General features: G+C 35.9%; 1 protein-coding gene and 1 long non-coding RNA gene across 32 annotated transcripts in view; both read right to left on the reverse strand.

Annotated features, from left to right (window-relative positions):
- The window catches only part of KHDRBS2 (KH RNA binding domain containing, signal transduction associated 2), a 403,209-nt gene that overhangs the window by 98,762 nt on the left and 288,223 nt on the right, over positions 1-16,224 (reverse strand). For all 31 annotated transcript variants that reach the window (XR_015282867.1, XR_015282864.1, XR_015282865.1 and 28 more), the window contains 2 exons: positions 15,381-15,463; positions 2,316-2,374 (listed from right to left, as the gene is read on the reverse strand). Coding sequence is in view for 3 of the 31 variants with exons in the window: in XM_086876178.1 (XP_086732304.1) it covers positions 2,316-2,374; positions 15,381-15,463 (142 nt within the window). In the remaining 28 variants the exon portion in view is untranslated. The remainder of the gene's footprint in view (positions 1-2,315; positions 2,375-15,380; positions 15,464-16,224) is intronic.
- Positions 6,764-12,436, reverse strand: LOC147654676 (uncharacterized). Its single transcript, XR_015282886.1, has 2 exons — positions 12,336-12,436; positions 6,764-11,526 (listed from the first exon to the last, which is right to left on the reverse strand). It is a non-coding gene; the product is annotated as an uncharacterized LOC147654676 (long non-coding RNA).

The following is a 16,224-nucleotide window of genomic DNA, read 5'->3' on the forward strand; positions in this document are numbered from 1 at the left end:
AAGACTGTATTCATGTACCATTTGTCTGTGGTCATATTCAGGGTTTGGGAGAATTTGGAATTGCAGATGTGTGCTGGAAAGAATTGTAAAGGAGGAATATAGCCTTGTTATGGAAGGCAAAACAAAGTGTGTAATTGAGCTCAAATGAAAAAAAAAAACCTGTTAATTTTTGCAGGATGATGAAAAATGAAGGGGAAGCTGATTTTATACAGTGGAATGGGTTCAGGAAACTCACAATAAATTGGAAAACATCCTGAAAAAGTAGAGAACTGGAAACGGAGAATTAGGGTAAAGTGAGGAGGAGAAGGGGTGATAGATCAGAGAGAACATCAGTGTATACAGCAAAAACTCAGAAATGGAGGAAGTTCAGCGTATATTCTATAGGTCTGTAGCTCTGTGTACTCACATTACCTCCTCAGATAAATAATGGTGATTTAGGAAGGACAGAAGTTCCTGCACAGATTTCCAAGGCATGAAACTGGCAAATTTACTGATCTTCTAAAGTAAGTGAACCAAGAGTAGCATAAACAGTTACATATAAATGTATCTGCTTTCAGAAAGTAGAAAAATTGCAATTTGAAATATTATTCAACTTTAAGTTTATTCCAGGTTATTGGTAACACTCAGATCTTTGTAGACAAATACCAACTCAGATAATAGTTAAAAGAAAAAAAAAAAAATCAAGTCCACAGTTATCAGCCATATATTTTAAGACTAGCAAAGGAAACACAGACATATTGGGCTTGTTTCAACTGCTTGAATGGAAAACAAAAAATAGAAGCTTCATGCAGAGCATAAATTTAGTCATGATGCCACTCTGTGAACACTTTGTAAGCCTTAGCTAATTAGCCTATTCAAAATCCCTGCTGGGAAAACAAGTAATATTCTTCTAGTTTTACAAATGAGGGATTGGAAGGAAAGTGACACTACTTTAAGTGTCTTGCCCAAACACATGGAGATTCAGCATGGAGGAGTGTAATTAAAAGTTACAGTGAGTAATTCTTACTGCTGAGTTCAGACTATTTTCTGCATTGCTCAAAAGCTTAACAGTGCATTCAGGACAGCAGTGGAGAGGGGATCTGTAGATGGGAGGAAGGATCTTCCACTACAGCTATTAAAACTGTATGAACAAAAATGAAGCAAAACAAAGGGTAACTGAACCACCCACATGTATATGGATAAACTACTATTATTACTTGCCTAGCATTGAAAATGTGCTTGACTGCACATTGTATCATCCAAATATATTGTGAGAACTGATTGTACAAAAAAATAAATTATTTCTGATTATGCAATGCAATCATTTTGACAAGGTCTCAGTAATGTCTATTTCTGCACCAATACAGAGGAAACTGCAAATTTGCGTTAGTGGTATTTGCCTCACAGCTGCATGAATGAAATTATTTATTTCAAGCAGAAACACTTATATAACCCCTTAGTGTAACTTTCATTTGCAGCATCATTTCCAGCAGCTCTCATTTTCACAATGCTGTGGAAGTCACCATGTAGACTTAGGATACTTCAGAAGCAGTAAATCAGGCATGACATCTCTGCTGAATATTAGGGTCACTCTAAGCTGACAGTAGCCAGCTTTGTTATTTCAGTGAAAATCTCTGAGCGAGATTCACTGTGCCACCTGACACAACATACTGATAATTATTAATAGGAAAACATGGTCTAGACTCTAGTTATTGAAAGATATCAGTAATAGCAAACAACTTTGAGTTTATACCATGGGAGCTACACTTCTCTTCCTTTCATGCCCCCCACACCCATGAAGTGGAACTGTTCCAGCTCAGAGACAGACTCAGTGGGGCAGACTACAGCTCTCCCTCTACTCATACTGCCTAGTGTGGCATGAGATACTCCTTTATCTTGGTGCAATAGGGGTTCCCATGGTGATACACCATCCTCTCCTTCCTTCCACTTTGATTAAGTCTATATTCCTAAATCTCACAAATCTTGCTGGTTGAAATTATGCAAATGACAGCAATAGATGCATAGTATTGTTGGCACATCAAGCTGACTGAAATTTAGCACTGTGAAAGATATTCAAGCACTAATAGAAACTTTTGTGTTGCTGTTAAACTGACCTGTGACTGTAAGTAATTTGCTTTGTAATTTTGATTAAAATTCATCAGTCCAATTTTCTGGTTCTACATCAAAACTCACCCTAAAGTTACACAAATCTATTTTGTTTGGTCTTTGTAAAATGAGACAAATAAAGAAAAGTGTATGGAAGTAATTTCTGAATTGCTAGTGACAGATATTTTCCTTTGATTTCACACATTTGCAGAAGATAGAAGAGACCTTACCGTAGCTGTCATAAGCCTCTTCACTTGTTCCGTGACCATAGTCATAATATTCAGGCACACTGCAACAGATTCAGATAGCCATGTCACTATTATCACAGGTATTCAACTCAAAACAAAAACAGCTCATGAAATAAAAGACATTTTAACACTTTGGCATAATAGCATAGTCCAGCTAGTTTCAGGCATAGTGAATATTTAAAGATATGAAAGAAAATATATCCGTGACAATAAATGCTATCATACAGTACATCACATTTCTTATCTACTCAGCATAAAATGATTTTGATCCTAAATATGTAAACTGGGAGATGTGACAAAGACTGAGAGAAATTGCATCTGCAAACATGAGGTCTAAAAAAGGACCACTGTTTCACACTGATTCACTGTTGCTAAACTAACAAAAGGGTTGTCATCCTTATTTACCTGTAATTCTAAACATTTATGCATTACCAAACTCAGCATGGTTTGTTTACACAAAGCTGACTGTACTGTATGGTGTGGAACCTGCAAACTATTTAACTTAACCAAAAACACTGACAGGTTTTCAGCTTTGATCCTGAAGAAGAAAGCATGTTCCCACTGCCTCTAGAGAGAAATTTTATTCTCCACAGTCTCTTTCCTAACATGGTTGTTGGACACCCATGGAAAGTTTTATACAGTGATCAATAAAACACAAATTGAAAGAAACAAGGGTCTAGGAGTGCAAAATCACACTTAACAGTCTCAAACTAGTTTTTTTTAAAAATTATGAATAGTCATATTAACATGTTATCAAAATATTTCATATAATAGTTATATCCTGATCATCAGCAATTCCAAGCTATTACATGGAGTGGGCATCCAGAAAATTCAACCTCTGAGACATAATTAAATGGAAAGGGAATTCACAGTTTTGCTTCACTGCTATTATTATTTATAGTTGGCATAGTAGTTTTGGTACATGGTACCAAATTCAAGATCAGGCTACTTCTATCCTCAGATAACAGGTAAACATACAAGAATCAGTTTCTGCCCCAAAAAATCTCCATGAACTCCACTATACTGTATTTCTTCAATCTGCAGTGAACCAAACAGAAAATGTAACACTTTCTTTGTTGATAGTTCTTAGTTGTTGTTAATTCTGCTTCTTTTTCCCTGGACACTGTGTGAGACAGACATGCAAAATGAACAAAAATAGGCAAGCAGCTCAATATTGCTATAATTATAGCATTACTGCTCAGGCTATTTCCATATTGGATTATTGTTTAAAAGATATTAGTTTACGCTTGAGACAGAAGCTTAATTGACAGTGGAGTACAAGTAGAAATATTTCAGAAGTGCAATAGAGATAAACAAGCAATCTATAACAATTATTTTCTTAAACTAATTTTAACTTTGTTCACAAACAGCCTGTAATCAGATTTTTAATTCTGTGAACTTAATAGCTATCCATAACTATTCTTGGAATAATTTCTGAGAATGTTTCATGTTCTGTCTCACTCGAGAACACTGACTGCATGTATCTGATAACTGACAGTTATCAGTTGACTTGTTTTTTAACTGAAAATGTAACTGTAATTGTTGTGCATTAATTCAGTAGTTTAGTCAGAAGTCATTCATATGAGTGAATGAATTACAGTAACACCAGTATCTCAGAGAGATGAAATTCATTTGCTAAAGCAGTTGCAGAAAATAGACATAAGAATAACGAATTAAGTTAATACTTCAATGAAGACTTTTCCCAGTGTCAACTGAGCTCTATAGGACACAATCACTGTCACTTCCTGGATAGCAGAAACCATCCAGTTGCTTGAAAATTAATTATCTAAATATACAAACCCACCTACTGAAATGGTGCAAGAACAGACAGGAAGAATACATCTTTTATTTGCAGAACACAATATTCATTCTGTACTATTTTGTAATTATTTCAGTAGCCAATTAAATGGAATTACAGGATTATGTAAGGTGAAGTAAAGCACTGCAGCATCAGGGTTAAATAATTTATCTAGTCATGGCTATAAGCTCATGGCTTAGACATAAGAAATGACTTGGACTGTTCAGAACAGACACATGACATACCACCCAGCTCTGGCAGACAGCCCTATGAAAAACTAATTTTAGAAGCTTCATTTTGGCATACTGCCTGCTTTCCTGGGTGGAGAAGGGTGTTGGACTAGTGAGCAGTGTTAAAAGAAAAGAAACACCAGAACCATCTTCTGCCAGCAGATAGGATGCTAATATCTCTTCCTGATACGTTTTGCAAACCAAAGCAGCTGCCTCCAGAGGTTAGCTTTAAAAGGAGGCCAATCCAAAGGCCAATAACTTATCAACATCAGTCCTGCCTTCAGTGATCACTGATGAGGGCCTTGAGCTATTACCCATCAACATAATATCCAGCAGAACAAGACTTGCAAGAGCAGGTAAAAGATTCATTGCTCCATTATCGGTGTTGTAAGCTTTTATTTAAGAAAGAAACACACAATCATAGAGGTAATAAGAATGTGAGATAAAAATCCTGCAGTGAACATTCTGAACTGAAATACACTATCAACAGAATACTAAGTTAATACACAAACAATCATAAAATAAGAAACAAGCTCTATTACAACTATAAAAAGGAAGAAATTTGTTACATACCACATATTTGATGTCTGTCAGCACAAAACACATTCCTGAAAACACGTAATTCATAGCACAATACACGATTGTCATTTAAGTCCTCCAACTTTATTTCCCTGAATATAACATCTCTTTTGTAGATTTGAGCCAAAATGGCATTTTAAATTCCTTGCTAACTCATATTGAAAAGTGTTTTGAAGAATATGTAAGTGAACAAAACTTAATTCTTACTATAAAATACCAGACTTAAACTCGTATTTTGTGGGCCAGACTGTTTATCCATTCATCTGCCTTATTTGAAACCTCTCTGAATACTCACTATAATCTGTTATCTGCATTTAGTTGTAGACATTTTCCTGTTTTATAGCAAAGTAAACAATGGGTGATATTTATCAAAAATATGTGATAGATTACGGCTTTAAAACCATTCTTTTTTTAAAAATTACTGAACTACAGAGAGAAGTAGTTCCATTTTCATTATGGCCAACTGAGAATGAAGCAATCAGCAAGTGCATTCAGCATAAATAATACTTGTTTATATAATTTTATAGTTCTCAGACTGTTCCTGGAAAATATAGTGATCATGAGCTCTAGAAACCACTGACTCTCTTGGCAGTGCTAATTGGAAACAAAACACCATTATCTATCATTAGCATTCATTACTTTCAAGCAACATGAAATGTAATTTACTTAAAGTACATGCACCCACCTGAAAGCAGGATGCAACACATTCTATAAAGCAGATAGGATTAACTCATTACCAACTTCTCAGCTTTTACTTGCACTATACTTTAACACCAGATTTCTGAAACATAGAGGTCTTGATGTACTATGACTTACACCTTAGTAACCTTCTACAGGTAGCAATCATGGAAAAATTGATATACACAGGGGTATGTACTTTACAAGCAGTTTAATTGGGTTTGTATATGAGAAACTCTGATGTTATTTTTCTCTATAAGAAGTATTTACAACACAGATATATGACCCTGTCCTAATTCCTACTCTGTGGACAAGGAGATTAATAATACATCTACTGGAAATCTTCATAATTGTTACCTATTTATGCTTTAAGTTTTTTACTTTTTATTTTGGTTAATATTTCTCAACATGTTCATTTTAAAAGATTTGAGATCAAAGTTTCCATAAACTCTGATAAAGCTGGATCAGTTTCCTAAAAAAACCCCAAACTCAAACCAGCAGAAGATGCTTGTTTTTGAGAGATAAGGGTCCTTTAGTGCCTTGCAAACTGTATTATCTAGGGCTCCCATGATATGACGAAGGCTCAAGTACAGAGACTGTACCTAAATGGCAACCTTTAAAGCCAACAAAGACTTTTAACCACTTGTTAACTGCGACTTTTTAAAATTGATATTAATACCAAAAACTGAATTCCAGTTTGACTGTGTCAACACCCATGGGAAGCCACACAGCTTTTTGCTCAGAAGCCTGTAGAGAATAGCGCTTTAAAGTGGTTTAGGCTGAGAAGCACAAACAAAAGGGCTAAGACTGAAGCCATGAAAGCCTGACTCTTGAGTCAGCAAGCTACCCAAGGGAAGTGTGATGCTCACCACTCAGAGGTCACTGGGGTTAGGTGCAGGAAGACATGCATTAATGAATAGATTGCATTAGCCTTTGACCAATCTCTTCCTGCACCTGCAGGAAGCTGCTGGCAAGAGAGCCTGGGTTATCAACAAAACCATCTGGCTCCCTGGCTGCTCTTACTCTTACAGCTGCAGTAATACAAGGCAGCAGAACATTGCAAGAACAGAAGAACAGAAGCACTTCTTGTTCCCTTGTGCTCTTTGGTTGTGTGGGGGGGTTTTGTTTTGTTCTTCCTTTCTCTCTTTTTGTTCTTTGGGCTTTTTTTTTTTTTGGTGAAGGATGCATCTAGGCCTTTATTCTCAAGTGTGGCTGCAGACATACAATGGGCTCTCTAAAGCCAAAGCAGAAAGGTACAAGAAAGAGTTCATATTTAAACATTGCTAATGAGTGAATCTGTACACAAGTGTGTTCTGTAGTCTGTCCTAAAAGATCCTAAGAAATGGAAAATCTTTGAGTAGACCTGTTAATTTAGATTTAGCAGATTATATTTTCCTTTAAAACATTTTCTTTTTCTTTCCTAATGGTACTTTTAAACTGGTAGAGTATATGTCAGTATATTTTATTGGGAAATGCTGGGAAGGAACTAGCCAATTTAGAGGCTTTTGATAAATCACTGGAATTATAACTCTGCCATTAGATAATAATTAGGCTTCTTTTGTGAAATACATGAATTGGTTCAAACTAGAGATTCAGCTGATGTCAGTCAAGTTCCACAGTTCAGACTCATAATGAAATAGGCTAAAAACTTGTACACTAGCCTTTGAAGAAGTAAAAATAATTTGAGATACTTTCATCTTTGTGTTGTTGAACTCAAGAATGTGAGAGTGAACCAGTACTGTGGTTTGGGATTGGAACTCTCTGAGGAGAGATTCCTAGCCTTTGACAGTTTGCAATCAGCATCTATACATGAATACAGGTGAATGAACATTTATCATTCCTTTAGAGATACATCCCAGTCAGGGCTGCCTTTAGACAAGATTTTGGAGTCAAGCTAATGCCCAGTACAGCTCACAAGAATCCTAAAAGTGGGATTTAATATTTTAGAGGTGGGATTCAATATCTTAGACAAGTCTCTTTTTCACATCCTCAAACGGATCCTTTGAACTCTTGGTCTATATAAAATTATCTCCTTCTTTCCCTATATAATTTCTGCTCAGAAATCTTTGGTGTTTTCAGCTCCCAACATCAATAACTGGTACAATCAAATATTCAGTTCCTGTGCTAACAGGATCCAGTCTAATGTTGCTGTAGTTGTTTTATATAAGACATAAAACATGTCTTGTGTTTGTAAAGCTTCTCCCTCCTATATGAAGGATTTAGCACACAGTTGGCCATGAAAGAAAAGCTGTTTACACAGAGCTTCTGCCTGGAAGATAGGTGAGCAAGATCTGCATTCAAGTGAGTTACATTATATGAAATTTTTACAAAATGGTATCTCATCATGGAAATGTGTGAATAAAGAAACAATCCTTCTAGGAATTTGAAATTTACTGGAACATTTTTACTTAATAGAGCATTGTATCTATAAGGAAAATGACAAATCTTTTGAATATAGGAACTTACAGGACTTAGTCTTAAATCACAAATATAGTCCTTCACTCAATACTTCTTTAGAACTAATGGAATAATATGGTAAACATTTTAGTGGATAAAGTCTCCCTTTTCCTGAAAGCTCAGTTTTGATTGTATCCAATATTTTTAACAGAGGAGAATATCTCTATTACCATACTCCTGGATTTATTTAGTACCTTACAACATGCCTGAAACCAAACTAGATTCAACTGTCTCCAGCATTTTTGTATGTTTGATTTTATGCTACTGAAAAGATGAATTTAAAACTATTATAAACAATGAAGGCAGTAAATTTATACAAGCACAGGATTGGAGAGCCAACATAACTGCAAGATGACTTCATGTTCTGAACTTTTTGAAAAATATGAAATATAAACCAAACTGCCATTTAATTTCACATGGCAATTTCTATTTATCTATTCTACATTCCACTGTCATTCTCTTATAGATATAGAATTATGACTGTTTCAGAATATAATACCAAATGTCTGCAGACACAGTATTTGCAAAGTGGATGATGCAGCATTTTAGGAATTCTAGACAGTTTTAGAGGAAAAAACTTTCCTCTAGTTCAGAGTAGTGAAATTTGATTCCACTTTGTTCATTGGATCAAATAAATGAGAAATGGCATTTGAAAACAGCTTTTGATGATGAATGCCATAAGTAGATTGCTGTAAAGATACATAAAATGTCATATTCTAGGCTTCCTGCCTTGACTGATTTCAACAGATTGGAAATAAAATACAGGGAAATCTTTATTTAAAGACAAGCGGATATAAGCACATAGCCAAAATGAAATATGAAAAAATATACATACAGTGCATAGTGTTTAAAAAGTGAAAGAGGGAGTAGTAGAGAAAATAATAATAATGAATATCTAAGTTTGCAAAGAATCAGTGTAACTGTTTTACCTATTGCAGCCTGGACTATATTTATGTGTCTGTGTATTTTACTACATTATAATATTCTAACAGTGAGAAGTGCAAACCTCTGACTGTATCACCAAAACATTTAACTATGTGATAATCTACTGATTCAATTAATGATTATTCACAGTCTTGTCAAACCATTGCTTTTAAACTAAGGACAAAATTCTTTCATTTAACTATGGATAGCTCACAACTAATCTGCTGGAACTTTGCACAAAGCAAATAGTTGAAAACAGTGGGACTTCTGAATAGAGTTTACCAAGGAACGTGTGCACCCAGCTGAACCTTACACTGCTGTCTTTAAAAGTGTACTAGTCTGTTATTTTACTTATTTACTGTTATTTTACCAATGCTTTGAGAAACTCATCTTCAGAAACAGATATACATACAGTACCTTGATATCTGGAGGTCAAGCAAGGATAACCAGGATGAACTGGAGCTCAGGCAAATATATCCTGCTGATGCAAATAATTCTTGGGAGATACAACTGGATAAAATACTCTTCCTAAATCATTTTGCAGCATGGCTTTGCACTGATGTGATTCTATTGTAAGCCACATAAGTGACATGGACTGAACTGTGGTCCATGTTGTACTCCTGCATATCAGATCAGAAATAAGGAAGTGATCCCTAAAGCTCCTGTACTAGCAGCCCACACTGCAGAACAAAGAAGCTATAAACACAAGTTTTAGAGTAGATAACATGAACTTTGCAACAGAAACAATAACCAGGGAAAACAGTTTATTTTCAAAGTCAGTAACTTGTCATATATTCAACTTCAGTGGCTGAATATGCTCTTGAAATTTTCCGTGGGTGTGAGTAATTAGAAGAACGTAGCACCTATTAGAAGCTGAATGGCTAGGTATTGCTACAAACTAGTCATTGGCATAAAACTACACTGATATGGTCACAGTATCTATTTTCCATAGCAGCATACTGGACACAGGCAGCACTTTTGTCCTTTTACTTCTGTTTGTGACCAGTAATGAAAAACAGATGCCCAATTGGACTTTGCACTTCACAGCGCAGCTTTAGGTATTATTGTACCTTTTGAATTAAACTCAATTCAGCGAGGTGAAAGATATCAGTCAACTTGAACTTCTCTGTTAATGCACCTTTTTTTCTTCTTCAGTCCTCTAAGATAATTCAGTTTTATCAATTATCTAACACAATGTTTGTGAGTCTTCAAATCTTGCAAGAACTTAGAATTTGTTCTAGATCTATTTTATTACATTAAAACTTAAATTCTGAACTAATATCTTAGAGGGGAAATTCAGAGATGACATGGCCTCTAATATGCAATTCTGTATCAGAAACAGAAGTTTGATTATGTGCTCAGCAGATACAGGATGGGTTTGAAGTATGAGTTTGACAGACCAAAAAGAAGTTCTTAGGCCAAAATGACTGGCATACCAGCATGAAATGTCTATCCAGAGGACTGCTGCCTAAAGCATTACGTAAATTGTTTCCAAGATTAACAGTAAATATTTTGCCCAGAATTGCTTCAAAGTCCTAAAATTGGGTTACTGTTATTATTATTATTATTATTAGTGAGGCTGGGTGCAGGCAGGCATGAGAAATGCATTTTACCGATGTCATCTTGCAGTCACAGCTAGGATGACAACATGCTATCACAAGGCCTGTACTGCTGGGATGGAATCTGTAACAGCAACGTTGTGCACTATTTTCATGTCTTTTATCACTGAATTATTTATTCTTCTTGTCAGTAAGTGATGGGTTTCCTGATATTTACAAGTCTATTTACAGCCTAAGGTGGGAGTCATAAGCTCTTCTTTCCTTACACAGCACACGGCAACTCATTTTGCTGCTGAGCTGTTTTCAACAAAAGGCATACAGAAAAAAGGCAGAATAAAAAGCCAGGCAACCAGACCTGAAAGCCACTGCCAATATACCATCTACAACAACCAGAATGGATCAATGAATGAGTATTCATGCCAGGCACTGGAACAGGGAAATAACATCAAATTCAAATTTTAAGCTTCATCAGAAAATCATTGGCTTCCTTTGCTCTTCCCTGTTCGGCACCACTGTTTACGTATGGCTGGATAAGTTTGGCACAAGTGGATTAAAGAGACTATACCCTTCCTGGTTCATCCCATGACTGGCCAGTCAGTCCCAGGTTTCCTTGGTATCTCCTTTGGCTGTGAGACATGGTATCTTTGAAATGAAACTGTTGGTGCTGGAAGAGACACAAAGGCCAGTGGAGATGACTGTAGATATGGTAGCAGAGCTGAAGACTCTTTTGGCCATCACGATTCATCAGCAAATGATCCATTTCCACCAAATTATTCTGTTGGTCTTGGCTGAGGAGTCTGGCCACAGTCTGCATGTGGGACAATCTGATCCCTAACAACCTCTGAGTAACAAAAGAGGCTTATCTTCTACATCTCTCACAAAACCTTGCATCCTCTTCTTCTGGTGATCTAGTGATTTCAGCCCATGAATCCTGGATAGTGGTGATATTTCAACAGATTTAGAAGTTCCTGGTAAGAAAGTCAAAAAGTGTATTACATTTTGAAAGCTAATAGGATTTTCCAACATTTTCTGTGTTACAGCTGAGTTGGAAATTAACACTTCTATGTCTAAATTTTTAAATAAAGTTGTCAGACTAGAGTTTTGGGAGGTAAATCTAGCTGGCAGAGAGGTTTTGAGTGTCCTCTGCCTTACTTTCAAGTACACAGAGAATAGTGTATGAACTTAACAATGACTGAATATCTCGGTGTGTCTGGACAGGCAGATAATTCTTATCAACTAGATCCATTTTCACATTATATGGAAAGGAGGGGAAGATAGAGGGGAAAATGAAGTTTCATCGAGAAATTCAAATTACAGTGCAATACTGCTCATGGGAAATATGTCAGAACTGGTGTCTTCTCCTGCCCACTGACATGGTTGTTTCTTTGTTCTTTTTGGTACTGGACAAAGCATTCATTGCAATTACCTTAAAAATTGTATTTTGACATCTGTATGAAAAAAATTCTAAAATGAGCAGGCTTTCTAGATGTCCTCAGAAAATGTGTAATCTTTCACAGAATCCTGCAAATAATGTTTACAGACTCAGTTGGGAAGGACAGACAGTTCATTTAAATCTGTCCTGAGGTTCCATCTTGTGTTCTGGGTTGTCATTATGGGACTGTCTGTTTTTCCCAGGAGGGAAAAACGGGCTTTACAAATACATCTTCTGCTATTTAAAGCAAGACATACCTCCATGCAATATAGACTGTCATAACCCATAATTCTCTTATATCTAAAATAAGTCTCCCCAAGTTAATAAGGTACAGGTGGTACTTACCATAGTGAGAGTCCTGCTTTTCTCTTTCTTCAAGTTGCTTCTTTGCTCCATTTCAAAGTGTGCTTAAGACGCCTTTTAGATTGTTCAGACACGCAGACTTACTGTGGGTTTCATTTCAGCCCGATTCTGAGACTCTGTCATGACCTCTTCCTCAGTTGACCCATCCCCCTAGTTTCAACCCTAAAAATCAGACTGCTGTCATGAAGGACAGAGCTTTCTGTCTGGAGAAGTTCATTAGAGAAGTCTATTAGAGAAGGACCTATACCAAGTGTATTGTTGGATCTGCAACACCATCCCTGACTTTTAGTATAAACTTTTAGATAATTGTGCGCTGAAGTACAGAATCTGAATTGTCTTGGGGATTGGTATTTGTGGTGCTCCTTCTACTAAACCATAATCCTATGCATCATGCATGTCTGTATCGTGCTCGTTTTCTCTGCTGTTGGCAGAGTTTAGTTTGCAAAATTCCAAATCAGACCTCTTGGACAGCAGAGGCCCCCATAATGAATGGGGCAGAAAGGCTCTGGCAAATGGGCAGTACATACAAGAAGTATCTGCAAGTACCCATAGATACAAGAAGTATCTATGGAAGACAAAGGCAAGGGTAAAGGGTGGTGGTGGCAGGCTGTCCAAACTATCTTCAGTCCGTGCATGGGTAGAGCAGGAGAACAAGGCATGACACTATGAGCTCTGCTCTAAAGCACACCAAAGTCAGCCTGAGCTCAGACCATCTACCCTGGTTGTTCATGACCCTCCACCCCAACATGTTCTTTTTGAAGCAATGAAGAGAACAAGGCTTGGTCAACATACACAGCAAGACGGTCAAACAAAAGTATCTCTAAGAATTCCCACACTGATTCCCTAATAAGCCATAAAAAGCAACAGGAAACTCCGCCCTTAACATGAACAGAAATCTTGGTACTCTGCATCAAGCCCCTCACTACAATTTCTTCTCATCTTATGCTTTAGAATTTCAGTCAACCCCTGCAGAGGGAAGCAATGATAATTTTCTGGCTGAGCACAGACATTGTTGGCAAGGTTTTATTATTTTTTTCCTTTAAATGACATACCAGATGAGATAAGTAAGTAATTTGGAGCTGTACTACTTGTCTTCTTTGTTAGGTGTGCGCATGGTAAGTCTCATAGGACTGGAACATACTATTATGCAAGATATTGGAGAAAACATTTTAAAATACGCATCTGACCAAATATTTTGGGCACGCTATTTCACTGTATTGTATTATTATTTTTATTTTTCGCTCAGTAAGCAGGCATTTTTATGAAGCTAAATGGCTGATAAGGTGCAGAAATACAGATTGTGTATTTAATGGTCCATTTGTTCTTTAAATCTTTGGAATGAGAAGCATGTAGCTCTGAAAGTGCTCTCTTTGAAATCAATAGGCTACTTGAGGCATTAAGTGCCACTCAACATGGGTAAATAGGACCACATGTCCTGTCATATATTTCAAAAGGAAATGTTTTAGTCGCAGATTTTAAACATATTAGGTATCCTAGAGGTAGCTCAAATTAGTAGAAAACATATCTGATGACTAAATTTAATAGCTGTTTAATTTACTAAATTAAGTGACTATAAATTTTCTTTCTTGTATCAAATTATCACTACTAGTTCTAGCTGCATTATAATATACTCCTCATAAAGTTGATATATTTTTCATTTAGTTGCCTGGAACATACACTTGCAAAGAAATTACAGGTTAATTCAGATGATATAAAGCAATGTCATAGGAAGATATTTCCAACTAATTTTTGTTTTTACATCAGAAGCAATATCTCCTGTGACAATTCACTCATGTAGCAAAAATTGAATTTTTTTAAAACAAGTTGATGTACATTTGATAAGAATACCTACCTACACAATGACATGATGGGTGCAGCTAGTAATGTATAATTACTTGAAAGTGTTAAAGTATACTTGACGGAGTTCACATTTAGTTGTGACAAATCCTTTTTAAATATACTTTACTGGATATAAAAATACTTATAAAGTTTTTCTTATCCACTCAAGTATCACTCACTACAGCAGTTCCAGAGCTGAATGTAATTCTGACAGGCATTTACATCAGCAAAGCATTCAGTGAAAAACATGGCTAACCAAAAAAGCAAGTTAAAGGCCCTCTGGCCTTGGGAGTGTAGAACTCTATATGTATATACATCACTTTCTTGCTCAGTGAGAGCCACACTAACTCAGTTAAAATCTGTGTCTTTTCTTGTTAGAATTTTATTTACCTTTCCACAACCTTACAAGTTGTTTTAGCCACGCATAGCAGCACTTTCTGAATAACTGGCTGAAGGACCCTTTTATCCTTTAGCTTAAAAGTGAAAATTATGCCATTCCTTATTTAATAAATATGCACTGACTGGCACATTAATGGATGAGTGTGTGAGTTGCATGTTTATAAAAATGGGATCATTTTTGTTGCCTTATCTTACTGACACAAATCAATAAAAGATGTGAATGTAGCTTTTCCCTATGTTTCCACATCACAAGGACAAAAAAATAAATTTCCAAACTTATAAATTCTGAGAGTTGCTTAGAAAATAACTGGTCAAAACCAGATAGTTTCAGCCTTACTTCTGCCACGTAACTCCCTTCTATAGTTTACCTTGATGGTGGATGCCAACCAGAAACAGGTTACCATTGCAAATATTTTTTTAATTTCCTTCTGGTTTTTCCTAAAACATGGTATGAGATGTCCTTCAAAACTTATCACCAGTAAAAGATAAAAAAAAGGGCACAAACAAGTTCAGAATAACATCAAATAAGAAAAAGATGTAATCGCTTGTTACAAAAAAAAAATTACACTTAATTTGCACCAATTTTAAATGCACAGCTGCTCACATTTTTGCTTCATCTGAATCTCTGTATATAAACTCTGACTGTGATTATTACTTTTTGATAGCTTTCTAAAGTACTCTGAGATTTTGTAAAATTTAATATGGAAAATAAACCAGGAAATTTACATGAAAAACTAAGATTAAAAAAAGTGTACTTTGGAGAAATAATATAAAAGCACAAATGCCTACCTTTGTGTTTGGGTGGCATAACTGTTATCATATGCCTCATAGCTTGGATCATCATATTCACCCCCATATCCATCATCGTATCCCTAAGGGGAAAACAGAACACCAGAGCTTAGAAGAGTGATAACTCAAAGCACATTATTAAGCTGTAAAAATAAATTGCATCAACACGTGCGTGTCATGTTTGCCCACGACAATGTGAAACACTCAGCCGACTGAAGGGAATTGTGAAGAACCTGCACATTGCAAGAGTAAAGAAATCGGGCACTCATTTAAGAACTCAGCTTATTCACTGATAAAACTGTGGTGCGTTGTCCAAACCACAGTGCTTCAGTGGGATCTCTGTAGAATACCAATAAATAATAATAAAACCAACAATTTCCAAGCAGTTTGTTACATAAATGGTTCCATAAATACCTACAGGTGAAATAAACAAATGGCAGGTCAAACATGTTGACTGTTTTATACTATTAAGAATGGTGTTGTGATAAAATCTTTATATTCAGTCTATTAAAAACATGCAAAACAAGAAAACAAAACATAGCAACCTATGAAAAACAATATTTGTCAAGCAAGTAATGGCATATGACTTTTATAAATAATGCAGAGTAAGCCCCTTTACTTTCACTGAGCATCCTACTCTTTTTAAAGACATGCTTTTCTGTGACAAATTAACCAACACTTTAGTACAGGTTCCTCCCATCTAACTTAATGTTCTCACTGAAAAAATCAGACAGATATTCAGTTTGCCAGAGAGACACAAGTGACTTCAGAAGGTGGTTCAGCTCATCTATGATTTTCATATTTCTCTATGATTTTTGGGAGCCAGTATTTGTAATTAAATTGT

The sequence above is a fragment of the Cyanistes caeruleus genome, chromosome 2 (genome assembly GCF_971803275.1).
Source record: "Cyanistes caeruleus chromosome 2, bCyaCae1.hap1.1, whole genome shotgun sequence".
NCBI lineage: Eukaryota > Metazoa > Chordata > Aves > Passeriformes > Paridae > Cyanistes > Cyanistes caeruleus.